The 17,485-nt window shown below is 48.1% G+C and overlaps 1 protein-coding gene across 28 annotated transcripts in view; it reads left to right on the forward strand.

Annotated features, from left to right (window-relative positions):
* Positions 1-2,847: 2,847 nt before the first annotated feature.
* The window catches only part of GPATCH2L (G-patch domain containing 2 like), a 101,232-nt gene continuing 86,594 nt past the window's right edge, over positions 2,848-17,485 (forward strand). For 22 of the 28 annotated variants that reach the window (XR_010601117.1, XR_010601119.1, XR_010601116.1 and 19 more), the window contains exons 1-5: positions 2,848-2,980; positions 4,519-5,189; positions 9,572-9,636; positions 16,243-16,419; positions 17,012-17,091. Coding sequence is in view for 20 of the 28 variants with exons in the window: in XM_065595557.1 (XP_065451629.1) it covers positions 4,531-5,189; positions 9,572-9,636; positions 16,243-16,419; positions 17,012-17,091 (981 nt within the window). In the remaining 8 variants the exon portion in view is untranslated. The remainder of the gene's footprint in view (positions 2,981-4,518; positions 5,190-9,571; positions 9,637-16,242; positions 16,420-17,011; positions 17,092-17,485) is intronic. The other 6 variants (XR_010601120.1, XM_065595572.1, XM_065595558.1 and 3 more) reach the window with 2 other exon arrangements.

Below are 17,485 nucleotides of genomic sequence, written 5' to 3' on the forward strand. Positions count from 1 at the left end.
TATTACCCCCCACCCCTGTCTCGATTTTTCACATTTGCTGACTGGTCACCCTATGTGAATGTGACACAAGAACTATGCCATTCCCTGACAGCTATGTATATTGGTCTAACGTGCCCGCCTTCCAGGCAATGTGGGGACACGTGTTGTGGCATGAGAGTGTGCTAAATGGTTGTAAGCATAGGTGGTGCGTGAGTCTTCTGTTTGGGGAGGCTCACATGTGAGCACTGGAAGCTCCCTAGAAGTGGTGGGGGGGCACCAGTTCCTGGACTATGACTCCACCCTCCTGAGGCCCTGCCTTCACTCCGCCTCTTCCCTCTCCCAACCCCCCAACCTGCTCTTCTCCACTGCCTCCCACAAGCCCCCCTTTGCCTGCCTGCTCTTCTCTTCCTCTTTCCCCATGCCCCCCACTCTAGGGTAGGGATGGGGATAAGAGGTTTGGGGTGCAGGAAGGGCTCCAGGTTTGGGGGGCTCAGTGCTGGGGCAGGAGGTTGGGGTGCAGGCTTACTTTGGGCGGCTCTCGGTCAGTGGCACAGCGAAGCTAAGGCAGGCTGCCTGCCTGTCCTGGCTCCGTGCTGCGCCCCAGAAGCAGCCAGCAAGTCCGGCTCCTAAGTGGGTGGTGGCAGGAGCTCCGTTGTGCACGCTGATCTCACCCACAAGCACAACCCCCCCAGTTCCCATTGGCTGGTTCCCGACCAATGGGAGTGTGGAGCCAGTGCTCAGGCAGCGCATGGAGCCCTGTGGCCCCTCTGCCTAGGAGCTGGATCCGCTGGCCGCTTCCGGGGCACAGCGTGGTGCCCCAGGACAGATAGGGACGTGCCTACCTTCGCACCGCAGCACCATTGACTGGGCTTTTAACGGCCTAGTCGGCGGTGCTGGCTAGAGCCGCTAGGGTCCCTTTTCAACCGGGTGTTCCGGTCAAAAACTGGCAGGCCTCCAAAGGGAGGTGACCTGCGCCGCATCTGCAGCATTTACCCTCCTGCATGGCCAGCCTGTTTTGGAGAGGCTTAGCCTCCCCCAGCCTCTTATACATGCCACTGCCCATGGTTGTAAGGAATGTGCCAGCGAGCAGACAACTGGGCAAGACACCAAAAGTCAACCAGGGGTGAGAAAGTTATTTCTATCTCATAACCTTCAACCGCAGAATCACAGAATAAATCAATGTCCTGCTTATTCTGGAGCACTCCCAGATACCCCGTTTTTCTCTGCCTTTTACTTTCAGTTTAATTTCCTCAAGATTCTGTGATACCACACTCCAGCTGATACTGCTAGATGCAGCTCCATCCAGTTTGTTTCTATTGTCAACCTGGGAGTGGGGGGAGGGGTGTTGCTCTGTCCCTCTCCAATAGGATAAAGACACAATCCTACACCCATTGAAGTCAGTGGAAAGACACTCATTGACTTTGCTGGGCATTGGATTGGTCTCTAAATACATTGTCTCCACACTGCTCTGAAGTGAGTAAGCAAGGAAGGTTTCAGAGTAGCAGCCGTGTTAGTCTGTATCCGCAAAAAGTGTACAAGTACAAGTACTCCTGTTCTTTAAGCAAGGAAGGAGATTTGTTTACCGTGTCCAAAGAATTAACTAAAGAATGAGGGGATGAAGTTAAGAAAAGGAAAATTTAGGCTGTACATGAAGAGACATTTCCTAATGATGAGGTTTATTTGAGTTACTGGGCTAGAAGTTTTATGCTTTCCTCTGAAGCATCTGGAATTGGCCATTTTTTGGGACAGAATAGCAACTAGACAGGCCACTAATCTGATCAGTCTGGCAATTCCTGTGTTAGTTTCCCAAGAGAAATGGTGGAAGCCCCTCACTTGGAATATTTAAAACTAAACTGGACAAAATCCTGGAAAAATCAATATAGGGAACAATCCTGAAGTCATCTCCAAAGGAAGGGCTAGATGTTTTCTAGTAAATGCCAAAATAAATGCAACATTACCTCTGACCCTTGTGCTTATGCAGTATAATACAGTGTGATGGCATCTACAGCTCCCACTCTGAACCAGGACTGGGAGTACAGCAATACTGGGCTAGAGAGGTGCAGGGCATGTTCTCAGTGGAGGAACAGTTTAAAAGGACACTGGTAGCCCAGGAAAAGGGGGGAAATAAGTTGCATGTGGCATCAGGAAGCAAGGCTGTGGCAGGAGTGGCAAAAGCTTTGTGATGGCTGCTCTAGTAGCAGGGACTAGGCTCGCTCCCCCTCTCTGGATGCTGAAAAACCCTAAAGAGATTGATTGAACAGGGCTGTCAGAGACTGGGGAGAGTCTGCTAAGTCAGACACCATGCCCCAAATTGAGGAGCTCTAGTGTGGTAGGAAGTACTCAAGGGAAAACCTAATTTGGAGTAGCTCAATAAGTGGGCTGGGTACTTTGATAAACCCTAGGGCCCTGTGTTGGGACCTGTGGGTGTGGGTCCCCCTATCTTCCCCTCCCCTGCTCCACTGTAGTGACAGAATCTCTGAGGGAAGTTTGGAGTATATGGGGGTGATTGTGGCCCCAGTCAGCCTTCTCTGGGATGACTAGGCTGACAGAAGATATAAGGCCATGAGCTGACCACTAGACCAGGGTGGTCATTGGACATGCAGTCTGTAATTACATGATTACATACACCTCTACCCCAATATAACGCGACCTGATATAACACAAATTCGGATATGTGTTTAGGCAGCACAACAGCGGGGCCGGCCCCCTGCCTGACAAGCTGTTGCTGCTGCAAAGAAAGAGTCCGAGGGGAGCAGAGAACAGAGCGCAGGCATCGTCCTGCCCCTCTCGCCTGAGCTGCGCAGCCCTCAGGCAGCCCGCCCCCGTTCTGCGCCATGTGCCTCCCACAGCCGCTCATCATTTGTACACCTTCCGCCTCGCGGGGCGGAAGTGTGCACGATGAGGGGGCGCGGCGCTGTGCGGGGCGGAAGTGACCCCCGCGACCGGAAGTCCTGTTCCGAGAGGAGGCTGAGGACCCCGGAGAGGCCGAGGCGGGCGCTGGGTGAGTGAGTGAGACCCGCCTTGACCTGGCCCGGCTCTGCCCGGCTCGAGTCTCGGGGGGTTGGTTAGTGCGAAGGTCTGACATAGGTCGGGAGATGATGCCAGGGCCTGGGGTGGTGCCAGACAGGGCCGGGGGCAGCTGGGGCCCGTGTGGGGGGTAGGGCCGGGGTATGGCGCCCAGGCAGGGAGGGCGCCGCGGGCGGGGCGAGGGTGGTTCCGGCCGAAGGGTGACAGCCGGCGGTGGGGAGATGACCTGGGGGAGTAGCTGAGGAAATGGAACACGAGTCGTGGCATCGGTCTGTGCTGGGATTGGGTGATGGAGGATTTTACCTACTTCTCCGACTCCTGGGTTAGAAAGGTGCCTAGAGCTTCAGTCCTGTGTGTTTCCCTGAGGCTTCTCAATCTCCAGGTCCTGGCCCCATCAGGGCTCTGGGGGAGGGCAAGGCACAATGTCCTCTATTTCCTGAGGCAGTTCTGCCCCAGTGTACACAAATCTACTGTAAATATTCCCATAAGGTGCTTTCCGTTTTCTGTGTTGTGGGTGCAGTTTGTTGCTGTGGTTAGAAAGTGTCAGCATCTTAGTAGGAGTGAAGTATCAGAGGGGTAGCCGTGTCAGTCTGGATCTGTAAAAAACAACAGGTGCCACAGGAGACTCTGTTGCTTTTTAATAGGAATTGATTTATTGTTTTTGTAGTATCTCACTCCAAAGGGCATTAGATTAAAGACCCACTGTGTATCAAGTGAGCAGTCATTTGTGGGGTGGGGAACCACAGCTGTTTGATAGGGTACAGCAACACTACACAACAGTTTTGGGTGAGAGATGAAGAACAATCCCATGTAGAACTGCAATCGCTGGGGAGATGTAACAAACTAGATTATAATTACACAGACTGAAATTTGATCAGTACTCCAGGAGTTAATATCTGATTCCCCCACCTCAAAAAAAAAAGGGGGGGGCATCATGGAATCTTTGTGACTGCATTAGTATGAGACTTAAGCTTTATTCCTCTTTGGAAAGACTGACCCTCATGCAGCATAGAGTCTTTAATACCCACTGTGCCATTGGTCTGAGCCAAGTGTGCCACCTATTAAGTCACTCAGTCCCTACATGACTGGTAGAGGCCTCCAATCCACGTACTGAACAGGCCCAATCTCGTTTTTTGGTTATAACAGCTGATGGTATGACATCACATGGTGTTCTGAATGCAGGCCATTTCACTTTTAGGCTGGATACTGGGACATAGTACTTCAAGGAAGAAAATGCAATCTCATGTCCGTATCAGGCATAAACTTGTCTCTAATTGCTATAGCATGAGGCACTCTTGGCTGGAAAGGGGAAGTGGTAGCTGTAATTTTAAAGGGAACACTGAGCTGTAGCACAAGAAGAACAGTTTGCCTGCATTAGTCCTATTGGGCAGGTCCAAGGTGAGTGTCTAACCAAGTTGCTGATGTGAAGAAGGCTCTAGTTTATGCTGGTCTAGTGATGTGCTCTTACAGTGACATTAGTGGCTGGTGCTAATTGTTTGTTTTCGTGTTTAGTAGACATTTCCCATGGATGAGCTGGTGCATGACTTGGCCTCGGCCTTGGAGCAGACCTCAGAACAAAACAAGCTGGATGAGCTGTGGGAAGAGATGGCCCTGAGCCCACGGCAGCAGCGGCGGCAGCTTCGCAAGAGGAGGGGTCGTAAGCGGCGCTCAGACTTCACTCACCAGGCGGAGCATGCCTGCTGCTACAGTGAGGCTTCGGAATCAAGCTTGGATGAAGCCATGAAGGACTGTCGTGAGGTGTTGACTGCCAACTTCAGTGACTCAGATGACATGGCTGTGGCCAAACGCCACCCAGCTCTGAGTGCCACCCTAAAGAGCAAGCAGCATTCTTGGCATGAGTCGGACTCCTTCACGGAAAATGGACCCTGCCGACCCCTCAGGCGTCGCCGGAAGGTGAAACGTGTGACCTCAGAGGTAGCTGCTAGCCTCCAGCAGAAACTCAAGGTGTCAGAGTGGAACTATGAGAGAGGCTATAGGTTCAAGTCAGCCAAGAAGCAGCGTCTGTCACGCTGGAAGGAGAATGCCCCTTGGACTTCATCCAATCATGGCCTGTGTGAGTCAGTAGAGAACAGGCCCTTCCTAAGTAAAGGCGGGAGAAAGGAGAGGATGGAGTGTGAAGCGGATGAACAAAAACAGGGTTCTGATGAAAACATGTCTGAATGGTGAGCTCTCCAGGCCTTTCCTTCCCCTACCACAATCAGATTTTCAACTTCCTTTACAGCTGCTTGCAAAGACTGTGCCTGCTCTAGGTAATTCCCTCTCAAACAAAAGTGCTACTTTTCCCTTAAAGATACAAGGGGAAAAAAAAAACCCAAACCCTTCACAAGGTGCAAACCCTTGCCTGCAGTCCTTGCGAGCAATCCTACGGTGCTAAATCAATGTGCATGTTGTCCTCATGACCCAGTAGTGACGGGTATGTTGTATTCATAACAAACCGGTGCACTTCTGGCTCCAATGAGAAGTCTATTGTCTCTGTCTTCACAGTGACAACCAGCATGCTAGTGGCTCTAGTCTTTGCAAGTAAAACCATGTTGACAAGTCTGTGAGTGATGGATGAGACTGATTTCAGTTTCATGATTCCAAGGATTTATGAGAAACAGCAAAGGAAAACAGAACAAATTTCCTGTAGTGACCAGTTAGCCTTGTTTGCAATTACTGTATGTACCTTGATCAAAACATTGTTCTGTTTACAAGTTAGTGCATGTTAGTTGTCTAGTGTAGTTGTAACAAAGGCATAGATCAAGGTGAGGCCTTCCTTACTGAAGAGAGGATGCTATTTTTGCCATCTAAAAATGGGAAAAGACATTTTTATCTAGTAGTACCAGAGAGGAGATATCGAGTAGCACCTTGAGAATGTACATCAATGACAATGGGCAGATAGATTCCCTCACTTGATGGAGCAGTAATAGATATTGCTAGCCCTCTCGAGGTACTTTCTACACCAATCAGTATCTCTTCCATCATGTTCAATTGAACTTAAACCTGCTGGCTTTCATCCAGCCTTATCTATGCCAGCCATTGAGAAAGCAAACACACAGCTTTGTTTTGGTCCATCACCTGAGGAATGCGCTGGGTGATTGTTTTGTTTTCCCTCAGTTGGTTCCTTTCCCTCAGACTAATAAGGGTATGTCTACGCTACAAAATCATGTTGACTTAAGTTACCATGACATACAGCCACTGCATTAATTAAATCGCTTTTGCATGTCCAAACTATGCTCCTAGTGTCAGCGGTGCGCATCCTCACCAGGAGTGCTTGTACTGATTTAACTGTCAATGTGGGGCGGCTTCAGAAAATCAGCAACTGTCGATGTAAGCAACACAGTATCTACACTGATGCTGCGTCGACCTAACGAAATCAATCTAAGCACTACACCTCTCACAGAAGTGGAGTTACTAAGGGTATGTCTACACTGGAAACTTCAAAGAACTGCTGCGGGAACGCTCCCACGGCAGCGCTTTGAAGTGCTTGTGTGGTCGTGCATGAGTGCTGGGAGAGAGCTCTCCCAGCGCTCCTGGTAATTCACCTCCACGAGGGGATTAGCTCTGAGCACTGGGAGTGCGGCTCCCAGCGCTTGGAGCCTGTCTACACTACTGCTTTAAAGCGCTCAGACTTGCTGCACTCTGAGGTGATTTTTCACCCCCCCCTCCCCCGAGCCAGTAAGTTACAGCGCTATAAAACGTAAATGTAGACAAGCCCTAAGTTGCAGTAGTTGGCGAGTTACATCGGTGGGAGCTACATTTTAGTGTAGATGTAAGATGCCTTGCATTGACCTAATTCCGTAGTGCAGACCAGGGCTTATTGTGCATATGTTTGCATCAAATGACACTTGCCATCTGCTGCCAAATTGTTGGGATTTTCTTTGGAAATCCAGAGGTCAAAAGGTTTGACCATCTCACCTCCACATGTATGGTCTGGGCTGTGGCTTGGGGAGGGGAGGGGAGTTAGAGGAAGAATACATAGGGCAGATCAAACCAGAATAATCCAAGGGTGGTCTGAGAACATCCGTGAGTAACACATGTGCTACCTCAAGTTCATGGATGACGCATTGTCTGTCTAATCTTTCACATAGAACAAAATCTATCTATACTTCTTTTGTATCGCTCAGTTTCAAATTGGATGTTGTATTAAGTTTACCAGCCAGTGATAAGGTGAGCCCTTGTTTTATCTTGATATTTTCTGGGCTCATAGAATGACCAGTTACTCCCCAGTTTGTAGTTTAGTTCCTTGTAAATAGTAGCAGGTTTGGTGACAGCCTGTAGTGGCAGTCATGAGCCTGGCTCAGCTGATGTATTAGAGGCTCATCTCTCAGGAAAGAAAAAATCCCCTTCTCCTGGAAGGCAAGTGACAGAGACAGAGTGCTCAGTCTCCCCCTCCTTCTCCAGCCCAGCCTGACCTTCTGCAGCCCCTTGGTGCTTCTTGTTTTCTTATTTTTATAGAAAATCAATATCCCTCCTGACACAAACAATAGCTCAGGAGCAGGAATAAACGTCGGAAAGCTGAGATCTCTGTCCATCACCTCTCACTTTAACTCCCCCAAACTATTTAATTATAAGCGTGCTTTGCTCCAGGTGTTTGCGACAGTGAAATTGCTAAATGAGGACCATTTTAACCAAAGATTGGGCGATCAATAACAGTCTATAGCAGTAGCTTGTCGGATCAATAGCATTCATTATTTCATGGTTAAGGTAAGTAGCCTCCTTTGCAAGTGGAGGTCATTAATCAGTGCTTACTGGACCTGAGGAAAGGCTTGTGTACAGGATACTCAGTTTTCCAGGCCTGAAATATAAAGGGGGTGTAGGTAAGGATATCTTTCCATGAACCTTTGTGCTGATACTGCAGGTAGAATGCTGGGCATAGGATGCATCTATAAGGCACTGCAGGGTTTTCTAGTACTTTTAGGTACCTGCTATGCTGTTAATTTGATTAGGAACTTGGTTTAATAATCCTTTCCCTTTCTTATGTTTCCTGGTCCTATGCTTTAAGTACTGTCCCTTTCTCATACAGCATGTTAGGAGATGGATGGCACAAACTTTATAAGAGGCTGGCTTAGAACTTGGTGTTAAGTTGCATGCTAGAATATGGGAGGTAAACATCTGTATGTTTAAAACTACCAATGGAAAAATGGACTCTAATGCATTGATGAAGGTTCAGACTTTCAGGTATCCAGTGTAATGGATTGTCTTAGCTAGTTTACAGAACATGATTTTAAAAAAGCAGTAATATGCTTCACAGCATGTGGTTTTAGTGAGTACTTACAGTTAATTGTGGATGTGGTGACACTCACTGTCCATTTGCCTTGTGTCCCATAAAGTTCCCTGAGGATATTAGTGGCTGGTATAACCGCACACCATGCTGTGTGATGTTGCTCTTCCAGGGTACATGGGGATCTTATCTAACCACACTGTTGAGATTGTTTCAGATGCTAAGTTACAGCTAGCATTCACTTCTCCCATAAGGCCCTATAACCCATGTGCGGGGTGTTGCTTTTGCTGAGAGATCTCAGAACAATGGAGGTATTGTATAATATGTCCTAGAAAAGAAAATCCTAGCATTAAACCATCAAATACCTAGGATTGACAGCACAATGTTCAACCTTTTCAAAACTTTTTACAGACAGTTAGCAGTTTTCTACTCAGATTATTTTCCAAATAAATTCCTTGATAAACTGTCTTCTGGAGCAGCTGCAGTGGCCAAGTTTAAAACTCAGTGTAACTGGTGGTTACCTACAGCAGCAGGCGATGTAGTACTAGTTTATTTGGATGAGTAGTTAGGGACTTGAGGCCTGGTCTACATCTAAACTTAGGTTGACCTAGCTACATTGCTCAGTCAGGGCTGTGAAAAATGTCATGCCCTGTGTGATGTAATTAGGTCATCCTAGCCCCTACTGTAGATGCAGGTAGGCTGAGGAAATAATTCTTCCATTAACCTAGGTACTGCCTCTTGAGGGGGTGAACTTACAACAACAACGACCAAAAAACCCCTTCTGTTGCTGTAGTATCTATGCTACAGTGGCACAGCTGTGCTGCTGTAGTGCTTGAAGTGTAGACCCTTACAGTCCCTTATCCAGCCAAAGAGAGGAGAAAGCATTTGTTTCATTTATGTTGGAAAATGGGAGTCTAAAAAGAAAAAGTTGTGGTACAATTGTCAGTGGCCATCGGGTGACCTACAAAGGGAGCATTTAGCTTAATTTCTGTTGCCTGGTCGTTACTAGAGAAGGGGATATCTGCAGAGAGTGTCATAAATATGATTGTTAGCCTTGGCGCCTTGGCCTAATCCCATTTTTGATAATTATGTTCTGATAACCTAACATTTCCGTTTTTAACTGGATACGGGATTCTTCCTAAACTGCATAATGTTATAGTGAGCTGTTAGACAGCTGTCATGTTCCATGCCAGAGGCAGTCATGTGTCGGTGATGAATTGATTCCCATTTTGTGTGGTGTATATAAAGCACTTTGGGGTCCTTTTGGGATGAAAGGCACTGGCAAAGTGTAACCGATTATTACTGCATACCCGTCAGCGGTTACCTGTTTGTTCTTCGCAGTGAAACCAGCAGCGTGTGCAGCAGCAGTGACACTGGCCTCTTCACCAATGACGAAGGCCGTCAAGGTAACTACTGTCTCGTGATTTCCCTCCTGCACCATTTGGGAATTTCTCTTTCACTATGCTTGGAAATGCAAATTCAAGGCAGTGCAGGACTAGAGATTGGAGGGGATCAGGATGTGCGGAGGAGGGATAGTGGCTGGGGAAAGGGCTAGGAGTCAGAGGAATTGGCTCAGATCACAAAGGTGTTCCATGTGATTTCAATAAAAATCATGCTTTTCTTATGGAAATGCTGTGATATTTATTAAATGTATAAAATCCAAATACTGGAAAGTGTGATATAAGGCAATATGTATATATGGGTTCTTGGGGATGACCACTCAGACTTTGCTGCTACACTTGGCTACACTTGCGAGTTACAGCGCTGTAAAGGCTCCCCCAGCGCTGTAACTCACTCCCTGTCCACACTGGCAAGGCATTTGCAGCGCTGTATCTCCGTGGTTGCAGCGCTGCATGTACTCCACCTCTCCGAGAGGAATAGCAAGTATTGCGCTGCCGCTGCAGTACTGCGGCGCCAGTGTGGCCGCCCAATGCGCTGTGAATGGCCTCCAGAATTATTCGGCAGTATCCCACAATGTCTGTTCTAGCCACTCTGGTTATCAGTTCAAACTCTACTGCCCTGGCCTCAGGTAACCAACCATGTGACCGACCCTTTACATTCCCCGGGAATTTTAAAAATCCCCTTCCTGTTTGCTCAGCCCGGGGTGGCGTGGAGTGCTATCAGCGAATCTTTCCAGGTGACCATGGCTCCACGTGCCAAGCGAGCCCCAGCATGGAGCAATGGCAAGTTGCTGGACCTCATCAGTGTTTGGGGGGAGAAAGCTGTACAGTCCCAGCTGCGCTCCAGCCGTAGGAATTACAATACCTTCGGGAAGGTATCAAAGGATTTGATGGAAAGGGGCCATGACCGGGACGCCCTGCAGTGCAGGATTAAAGTGAAGGAGCTGCGGAGTGCCTACCGCAAAGCCCGCAACGCAAACGGCCGCTCAGGTGCTCCCCCGCGACCTGCCAATTCTACAAAGAGCTGGATGCGATACTTGGGGTTAACCCCACCTCCACTCCAAGCACCACCATGGACACTTCAGAGCCAGGGAGGGGAGAGGAGGAGAAGGAAAATGGGAGCGATGGTGGTGGGCCGGATGGAGACACCCCGGAATCCCTGGAGCCATGCAGCCAGGAGCTCTTCTTGAGCCAGGAGGAAGGTAGCCAGTCGCAGCGGCCGGTACTTGGTGGAGGACAAACAGAAGAGCAGGTTCCCAGTAAGCGGTTTTTTATTTTCGGGAAGGAATTTTTTCGGTGCGGGCTCTTTGGGAGAGGAGGGTTAGGCATGCATGCCTAGATGCGGAATAGTGCATTGATGTGGTTTATCATATCGCGGTAATTGGCCTCGGTAATCTCCTCGAATGTCTCATCCAGAACGTGTGGAATGCGCTTGCGCAGGTTTATCGGGAGAGCCACCGTGGTCCTTGTCCCAGCCAGGCTAATGTGTCCGCGCCACTGTGCCGCGAGGGGCGGGAGGACCATTGCTGCACACAGGCAAGCTGCATATGGGCAGGGGTGGAAGCCGCATTGCAGTAGAAGACCCTCCCTTGCTTCCCAGGTCACCCTCAGCAGCGAGATATCGTCCAGGACGAACTCCTGTGGAAAATGTTGGGACAGTGTTCAGTGTAGGTGCCCCCTGAAGCTGTTGGCTCTCCCCAAGGCACAGAAACCCAGAGGACAGTGCAGCCCTGAAACAATCAGTCCCCCTTACTCACCATTTTGAGGCTCCCGTGGGATGTGTGCTCTGTTTCGGACGGGAAAATTATGCTATTGTGTAGACTCTGTTGTTTTCTACTTCTTAAGTGCGGGGGGAATCATTACTCTGTCTGGTATAAACAATGCTGCCTCTGTTAAAGGTTGCATTTTGCCTATACAGCTGCATCAACCTTGAGATCTCAGCCGTCCCTCTTGTCACCTGCTCAGAGACTGCAAAGACTCAGAAAGAGACCGCGAAAAAGCAAAGAAGACATGCTGCAAGAAGTGATGCGGCAATCTATTAAAGAGAATGAGAAAGCACAGAACTGGAGGGAGAGAGAAAGCAGGATCCGCCAGGAAAACGCAGCGCAGCGGCGGCAAAGCACTGATAGGCTCATAAGCATCCTGGAGCACCAAGCAGATGCTATCCAGGAGCTGGTAGCCATGCAGAAAGAGGAGCAGTACCGCAAACACCACCCCCCCCCCCACAGCCCTTGTCCCAAAACTCTTTCCGTTGTGCCCCACTGTCACCTCCAACCCACTTTCCCCAACTTCTGTGTTCTTCACGCCACCCGCTGCCTCCAACACCAGTATCTTCACCACCCAGCCCTGAAAACCACGACCCTTACCCTCTGCACTCAACCCCCATCACCATGCAGTATAGCTGTCCTGAAGTGCAGCACTCACTGCACAGCACACCAGACAGGACATATGCGAATCTGTGATTGTACTGTTCCCCACTCTACCCCCTTGTTTCTTTTCAATAAATGGATTCTTTGGCTTTGAAAACATTCTTTATTATTGCATAAAGTAAAAGACACCTTAGCCCAGGAAATAAACAGGCACTGCAAGTCTGCTTGTCTGCTACGCAGACACTGATTCCTAAAGATTGGAACTACTGCACTTCACTCCCGTGCAGGGCACCAGATATCACTGCTGGTTTTCAGCCTCAAATTGCTCCCTCAAGGCATCCCTAATCCTTGCAGCCCCGCACTGGGCCCCTGTAATAGCCCTACTCTCTGGCTGTGCAAATTCAGCCTCCAGGTGTTGAACCTCGGAGGTCCATGCCTGAGTGAAGCTTTCACCCTTCCCCTCACAAATATTATGGAGGGCACAGCACGTGGATATAACCGCAGGGATGCTGTTTTCGGCCAAGTCCAGCTTCCCATACAGAGATCGCCAGCGGCCCTTTAAACAGCCAAAGGCACACTCCACAGTCATTTGGCACCGGCTCAGCCTGTAGTTGAACCATTCCTTGCTGCTGTCAAGGGTCCCTGTGTAGGGTTTCATGAGCCACAGCATTAACGGGTAAGCAGGATCTCCAAAGATCACAATGGGCATTTCAACTTCCCCTACCGTGATCTTCACGCTCTGGGAAAAAAGTCCCGGCCTGCATCTTCCTGAACAGCCAAGTGTTCCGAAAGATGCGCGCGTCATGCACCTTTCTGGGCCAGCCTGTGTTAATTTCAATGAAACGCCCACGGTGATCCACAAGCGCCTGGAGAACCGTAGAGAAATACCCCTTCCGATTAACATACTCTGATCCTAGATGGGGTGGTGCCAGAATAGGAATGTGCGTCCCATCTATCGCCCCTCCACAGTTGGGGAACCCCATTTGTGCAAAGCCATCCACTATTTCCTGCACGTTACCCAGAGTCACAGTTCTTCTGAGTAGGATGCGACTAATGGCCTTGCAAACTTGCATCAACACAATTCCAACTGTCGACTTTCCCACTCCAAACTGGTTTGCGACCGACCGGTAGCTGTCTGGAGTTGCCAGCTTCCAACTTGCAATAGCCACCTGCTTCTCCACTGGCAGGTCAGCTCTCAATCTCGTGTCCTTGCGCCGCAGGGTGGGGGCAAGCTCCTCACACAGTCCCATGAAAGTGGCTTTTCTCATCCGAAAGTTCTGCAGCCACTGCTCGTTATCCCAGACTTCCATGACGATGTGATCCCACCACTCGGTGCTTGTTTCCTGAGCCCAAAAGTGGCGTTCCATGGTGCTGAGTATGTCCATGAATGCCACAAGCAATTTTGTGTCGTACGCGTTACGCGGCTCGATAGCATCGTCGGACTCCTCACCCTCACTCTCACTTTGGATCTTAAGGAATAGTTCGACAGCCAAACGTGACGTGCTGGCGAGACTCGTCAGCATACGCCTCAGCAGTTCGGACTTCATTTCCTGCAGACAGATCGCACTGCACAGAAACCGTTGAAAGATGGGGCCAAAGGTGGACGGAAACAAAGGGATTTCTGGGATGCGAAGCGATGCATCACGGGGCATTGGGACAGAACCCGGAACCCCCCGTACCCACGCCCCCTTCCCGCAACCCACGGTGCCAGAATGGGAAAAGGTGCTCTGTGGGATAGCTGCCCATAATGCACCGCTCCCAATAGCGCTGCAATTGCCGCAAATGTGGCCACGACAGTGTGCTGGGCAGCTGTCAGTGTGGACAGACTGCAGCGCTTTCCCTACTCAGCTGCACGAAGTCAGGTTTAACTCACAGCGCCGTACATCTGCAAGTGTAGCCAAGGCCTTAGTTACAGTGAGGTCATCAGAACTCCATGATGTCTCTATCAATAGAGGTCAATTGTTTGTATATTATATTGCAAAAGTTCCCACAATCTGCTTGTCATACTTGGTCCATTCAGAAACATACTGGTCCAGAGAGCTCACAATCTAAGATGACAAGCAACATACTAAGCCTGGTGGAGGTGCAACAACCAAAATGTGTGTATTGGGCAGGGGAGAAGCAGTTCTCAGAAGTTTGTGGACTCTCACACTTCAACTGGTGTTGGTGCTGAATTTGTAACATACACATTCTTTGTCCAAGATTATTATTAGGTACTGGAGTTAAATAGATGTCAACCAAAGAAACAAACACAAATGTTTAAACAGTGACTAAAAATCCCTTCCCCTCTCTGTTGCTCAAATTCCAATCTCTTAAATCTTGTGATGTCATAATTTCATTAATTCTCCAGTCTTTGGCTGTGTCTACATTGGGAAAATGCTTTGTTAGAAAATATGGTAATTAGTACGTTTTGGCTAATATGTCAAATGTGCCATAGTACCTACTGTAGACAGGGACAGTTGCGTTAAAAATTCCTTTTTTTTTAAACATGACTGTCTGTCTACACTAGTTGCCACTTCATGTTTGACATCATTTTAGCTAAAACATTTTAACACATTTTCTTACATGATGCTTTTTCCCAACATAGACAAAGCCTTAAATGTTCAGATGCTGTTTACACTCTAATGTGAAAAACAAGCAAGGAAAAAATACCCTTTTTGGACAAACTCCTTCCAAAGCTTCTTTATCAAAGAAACAAAAGAAAGGGCACAAACCCAATTGTTTTACTTTGCAAGTCACCTTTAAACTTAATGTTCTGGCCCAATCCCAACTTAGTTAATTACATTCTGCTTCACTAAATTTCCCATGTAGTTTCAACTGGATACAGGTTTCTTCCCTTTTTGTCCTTTAACTATTATGTTATTGGAACAGTTGGTATTATCCATCCCAGCAGCAGATGCATTTCATTGGTGGAGGAGTGGTCCCTGTGTATAGTTTGAACATAAGTTTATAAAATGCTTTGGGATCTTTCAGGGTAAAAGGCACTGTAGGAGCAGTGGATGCTGATCTTTATTGTCTGTCTAATGTAGCAAGTGACTTTGAAGGAAATTGCTTGAGATATGAGTTACTGAGCTTATGCTCTAGTGTCCAAAGTAGCTGACATGTTTATACCCACGATCCGTTTTCCAGTGTTTGGGGGAACAGTCCCTATTTAATTTTTTAACACTTCTGAAGCCTCTGTCTAGAGTGTATGTATCAAATATATATAAGAATAAATATCTGAATGAATTATCCTGATTCCAGGCACTTGCCTGTTATTGTGGGTAGTTTCGGGGGCTGCTTGCTTCATTTGTTTAATGATTGGTTTTCAGAGTGGATGCAGGACTGGATTATTGTCTCAGGATGAGGTCTGACACCAGTGCTGCATGGAGCTGCCTGCTTTTTCTCAGCCTGCTCACTTGTTACTTTTCCAAGGAGAATTCTAACCAGGCAGCTTTAACAGAATATTATCTAGTGCAGTTCAGTTACCAGGACACAGCTGTGTTAATTGCACTGGCTCTGCTTTTTGGAGACTTTTGAGGTGGTTAGTTGTTGCTATTCCAGGCATGAGTGGGTTGTGGTCTTGACCGGTCCTGAGGAGTTTTCAAAGAGCCAGATGTATGGCACAATTAATACTCATTGACCCTTTCTGTGCTCTAAGCCACCAGCCATTCCTAATGGCGTGATGTGCTTTTCCTTGAAGCTCCTGTCCTCTGAGTGTGGCTCATTCTTCCTGATGTACAGGTTGGTAGCATGTGCAGCATTTGCTCCTCTCCCCCCCCCCCCCCATTTTGAGGGCTCCTTTGTAGTAGCCGATAATGCTTGTGACAGGCCACTACACTTCCACCTCCCCTGCAGTAATTACATTGGAGAAGGAGCTGCACCTGTACATCAGACACCACACAGTACTGAAATAATGTAAGTGAGACGCAGCCACAAAAGAGCAATAAAGCTGCCTCAGCCTCCTAAACACGTCAGTAAAGAGGACCCATCCAACAAAGAGGCCTTCATGCTGGGCGATCTACTTTCTATGGGAAATGCTGCTTATGCCACTGTAGACTGAGCACAAGTATAATTGGAGCACTTGTTGAATTCCCCATAATTATAGTACTATCAATTAAACTTAACATAAAACTGCTATTAAATGTAGGAGTAACTCCCAAAGAGTCTTCAAGTGACTTTGGTAGTTTTTTGATGTGGAATATGTAACATTTTGATGGTCACTCAGAGGAGATGTTGGAGTAACTCTGTGCTGCTTCTCTAGGGGATGATGAGCAGAGTGATTGGTTCTATGAGGGAGAATGTGTCCCAGGATTCACCGTCCCCAACCTACTGCCCAAGTGGGGAGCAGATCACCGGTCTGAGGTGGAGCGAATGGACTCTGGCCTGGAAAAACTCTCCGACTCTACGTTCCTTTTGCCCTCCCGGCCTGCTCAGAGGGGTGAGCTCCACAGGGAATGGGATGGGTTCAGAAGTGTGTTTGTGAACCTTTAAATGGCAGAGGGAGCAGATTTCATTCACAGAGATGCTGAACTTAAGCTGATATTAAAGTTGACCTGTTTATAGATTTTTAAAATATGCTTGCTTTGGATTATTTTGTCGTGCCCTATCTTTAGACTGGTGTGATGTGGACACTCTGCATGTACCTCTACAGTAAATGGAATTTTGATATTGTGTTTGCTGTTATCTGTAAAGCAAACAGAAGTCTAGATTAAAGATGGCTGCACCAGCCAGAAGAGAACACTGTGAAACCGTGTGTGATCCTTCATTTCAGCTGCCTAAATTCTTCAGTCTCCCTTTTATAATGTATAGATTTTTATCTGTAGCTCTTGGGTAAGTCTTCTCATGGAGAAACTGAGCCACAGAGGTTCTGACTTGTCCAAGGTCACACAAAGCAGAGTATAAAACCCAGTTCTCATGACTCTGAATTCCATACTCTTCTAGGCACTGGAGCACAAGGCCTCTCATCACTGTATTGCCAGGAGCAACCTTCTGCTTTCAGTGCTCAGCCTTTTCCTTTTTTTGGTTTTCAGGGTTTCATGCTCGTCTGAACCGCCTTCCAGGAGCTGCTGCCCGCTGTCTCAGAAAGGGACGTAGGAGACTCGTTGGCAAGGTATTGCCTCTTCCAAGAGGGTAATTCTGTGTCTGCTCTGCTGGTCAGTTTGGAGCTGCTGCTCTAAGGCAGAAAGTGGATTATTTTGTGCAGAAGGACCCTGTGTGGTGGTCTGTCACATACTACTTGCTTTGAAAAATAACTATTTGGTTTTCAGCCGGCTGTTAAGACTCTATAGACAAGCAGCCAAAGAAGGTGGGAAGATGGAGGGTGAATACAGAGGGAGCTATGTGGCAGGAAGCCTGGCCGAGCATAAGGGGAAATGACAGCATTGATGTATCTGGGAGAGCTGAGCAGATTCAAACCCTGGGAGGCAAAGACTGTGAGCTTAAACTTGATGTTGAAGGTGAAGAGAAGCCAGAGTTTTGAACAGAGAAACAACACGGTCTGATTG

Source organism: Chrysemys picta, chromosome 4 (genome assembly GCF_011386835.1).
Source record: "Chrysemys picta bellii isolate R12L10 chromosome 4, ASM1138683v2, whole genome shotgun sequence".
NCBI lineage: Eukaryota > Metazoa > Chordata > Testudines > Emydidae > Chrysemys > Chrysemys picta.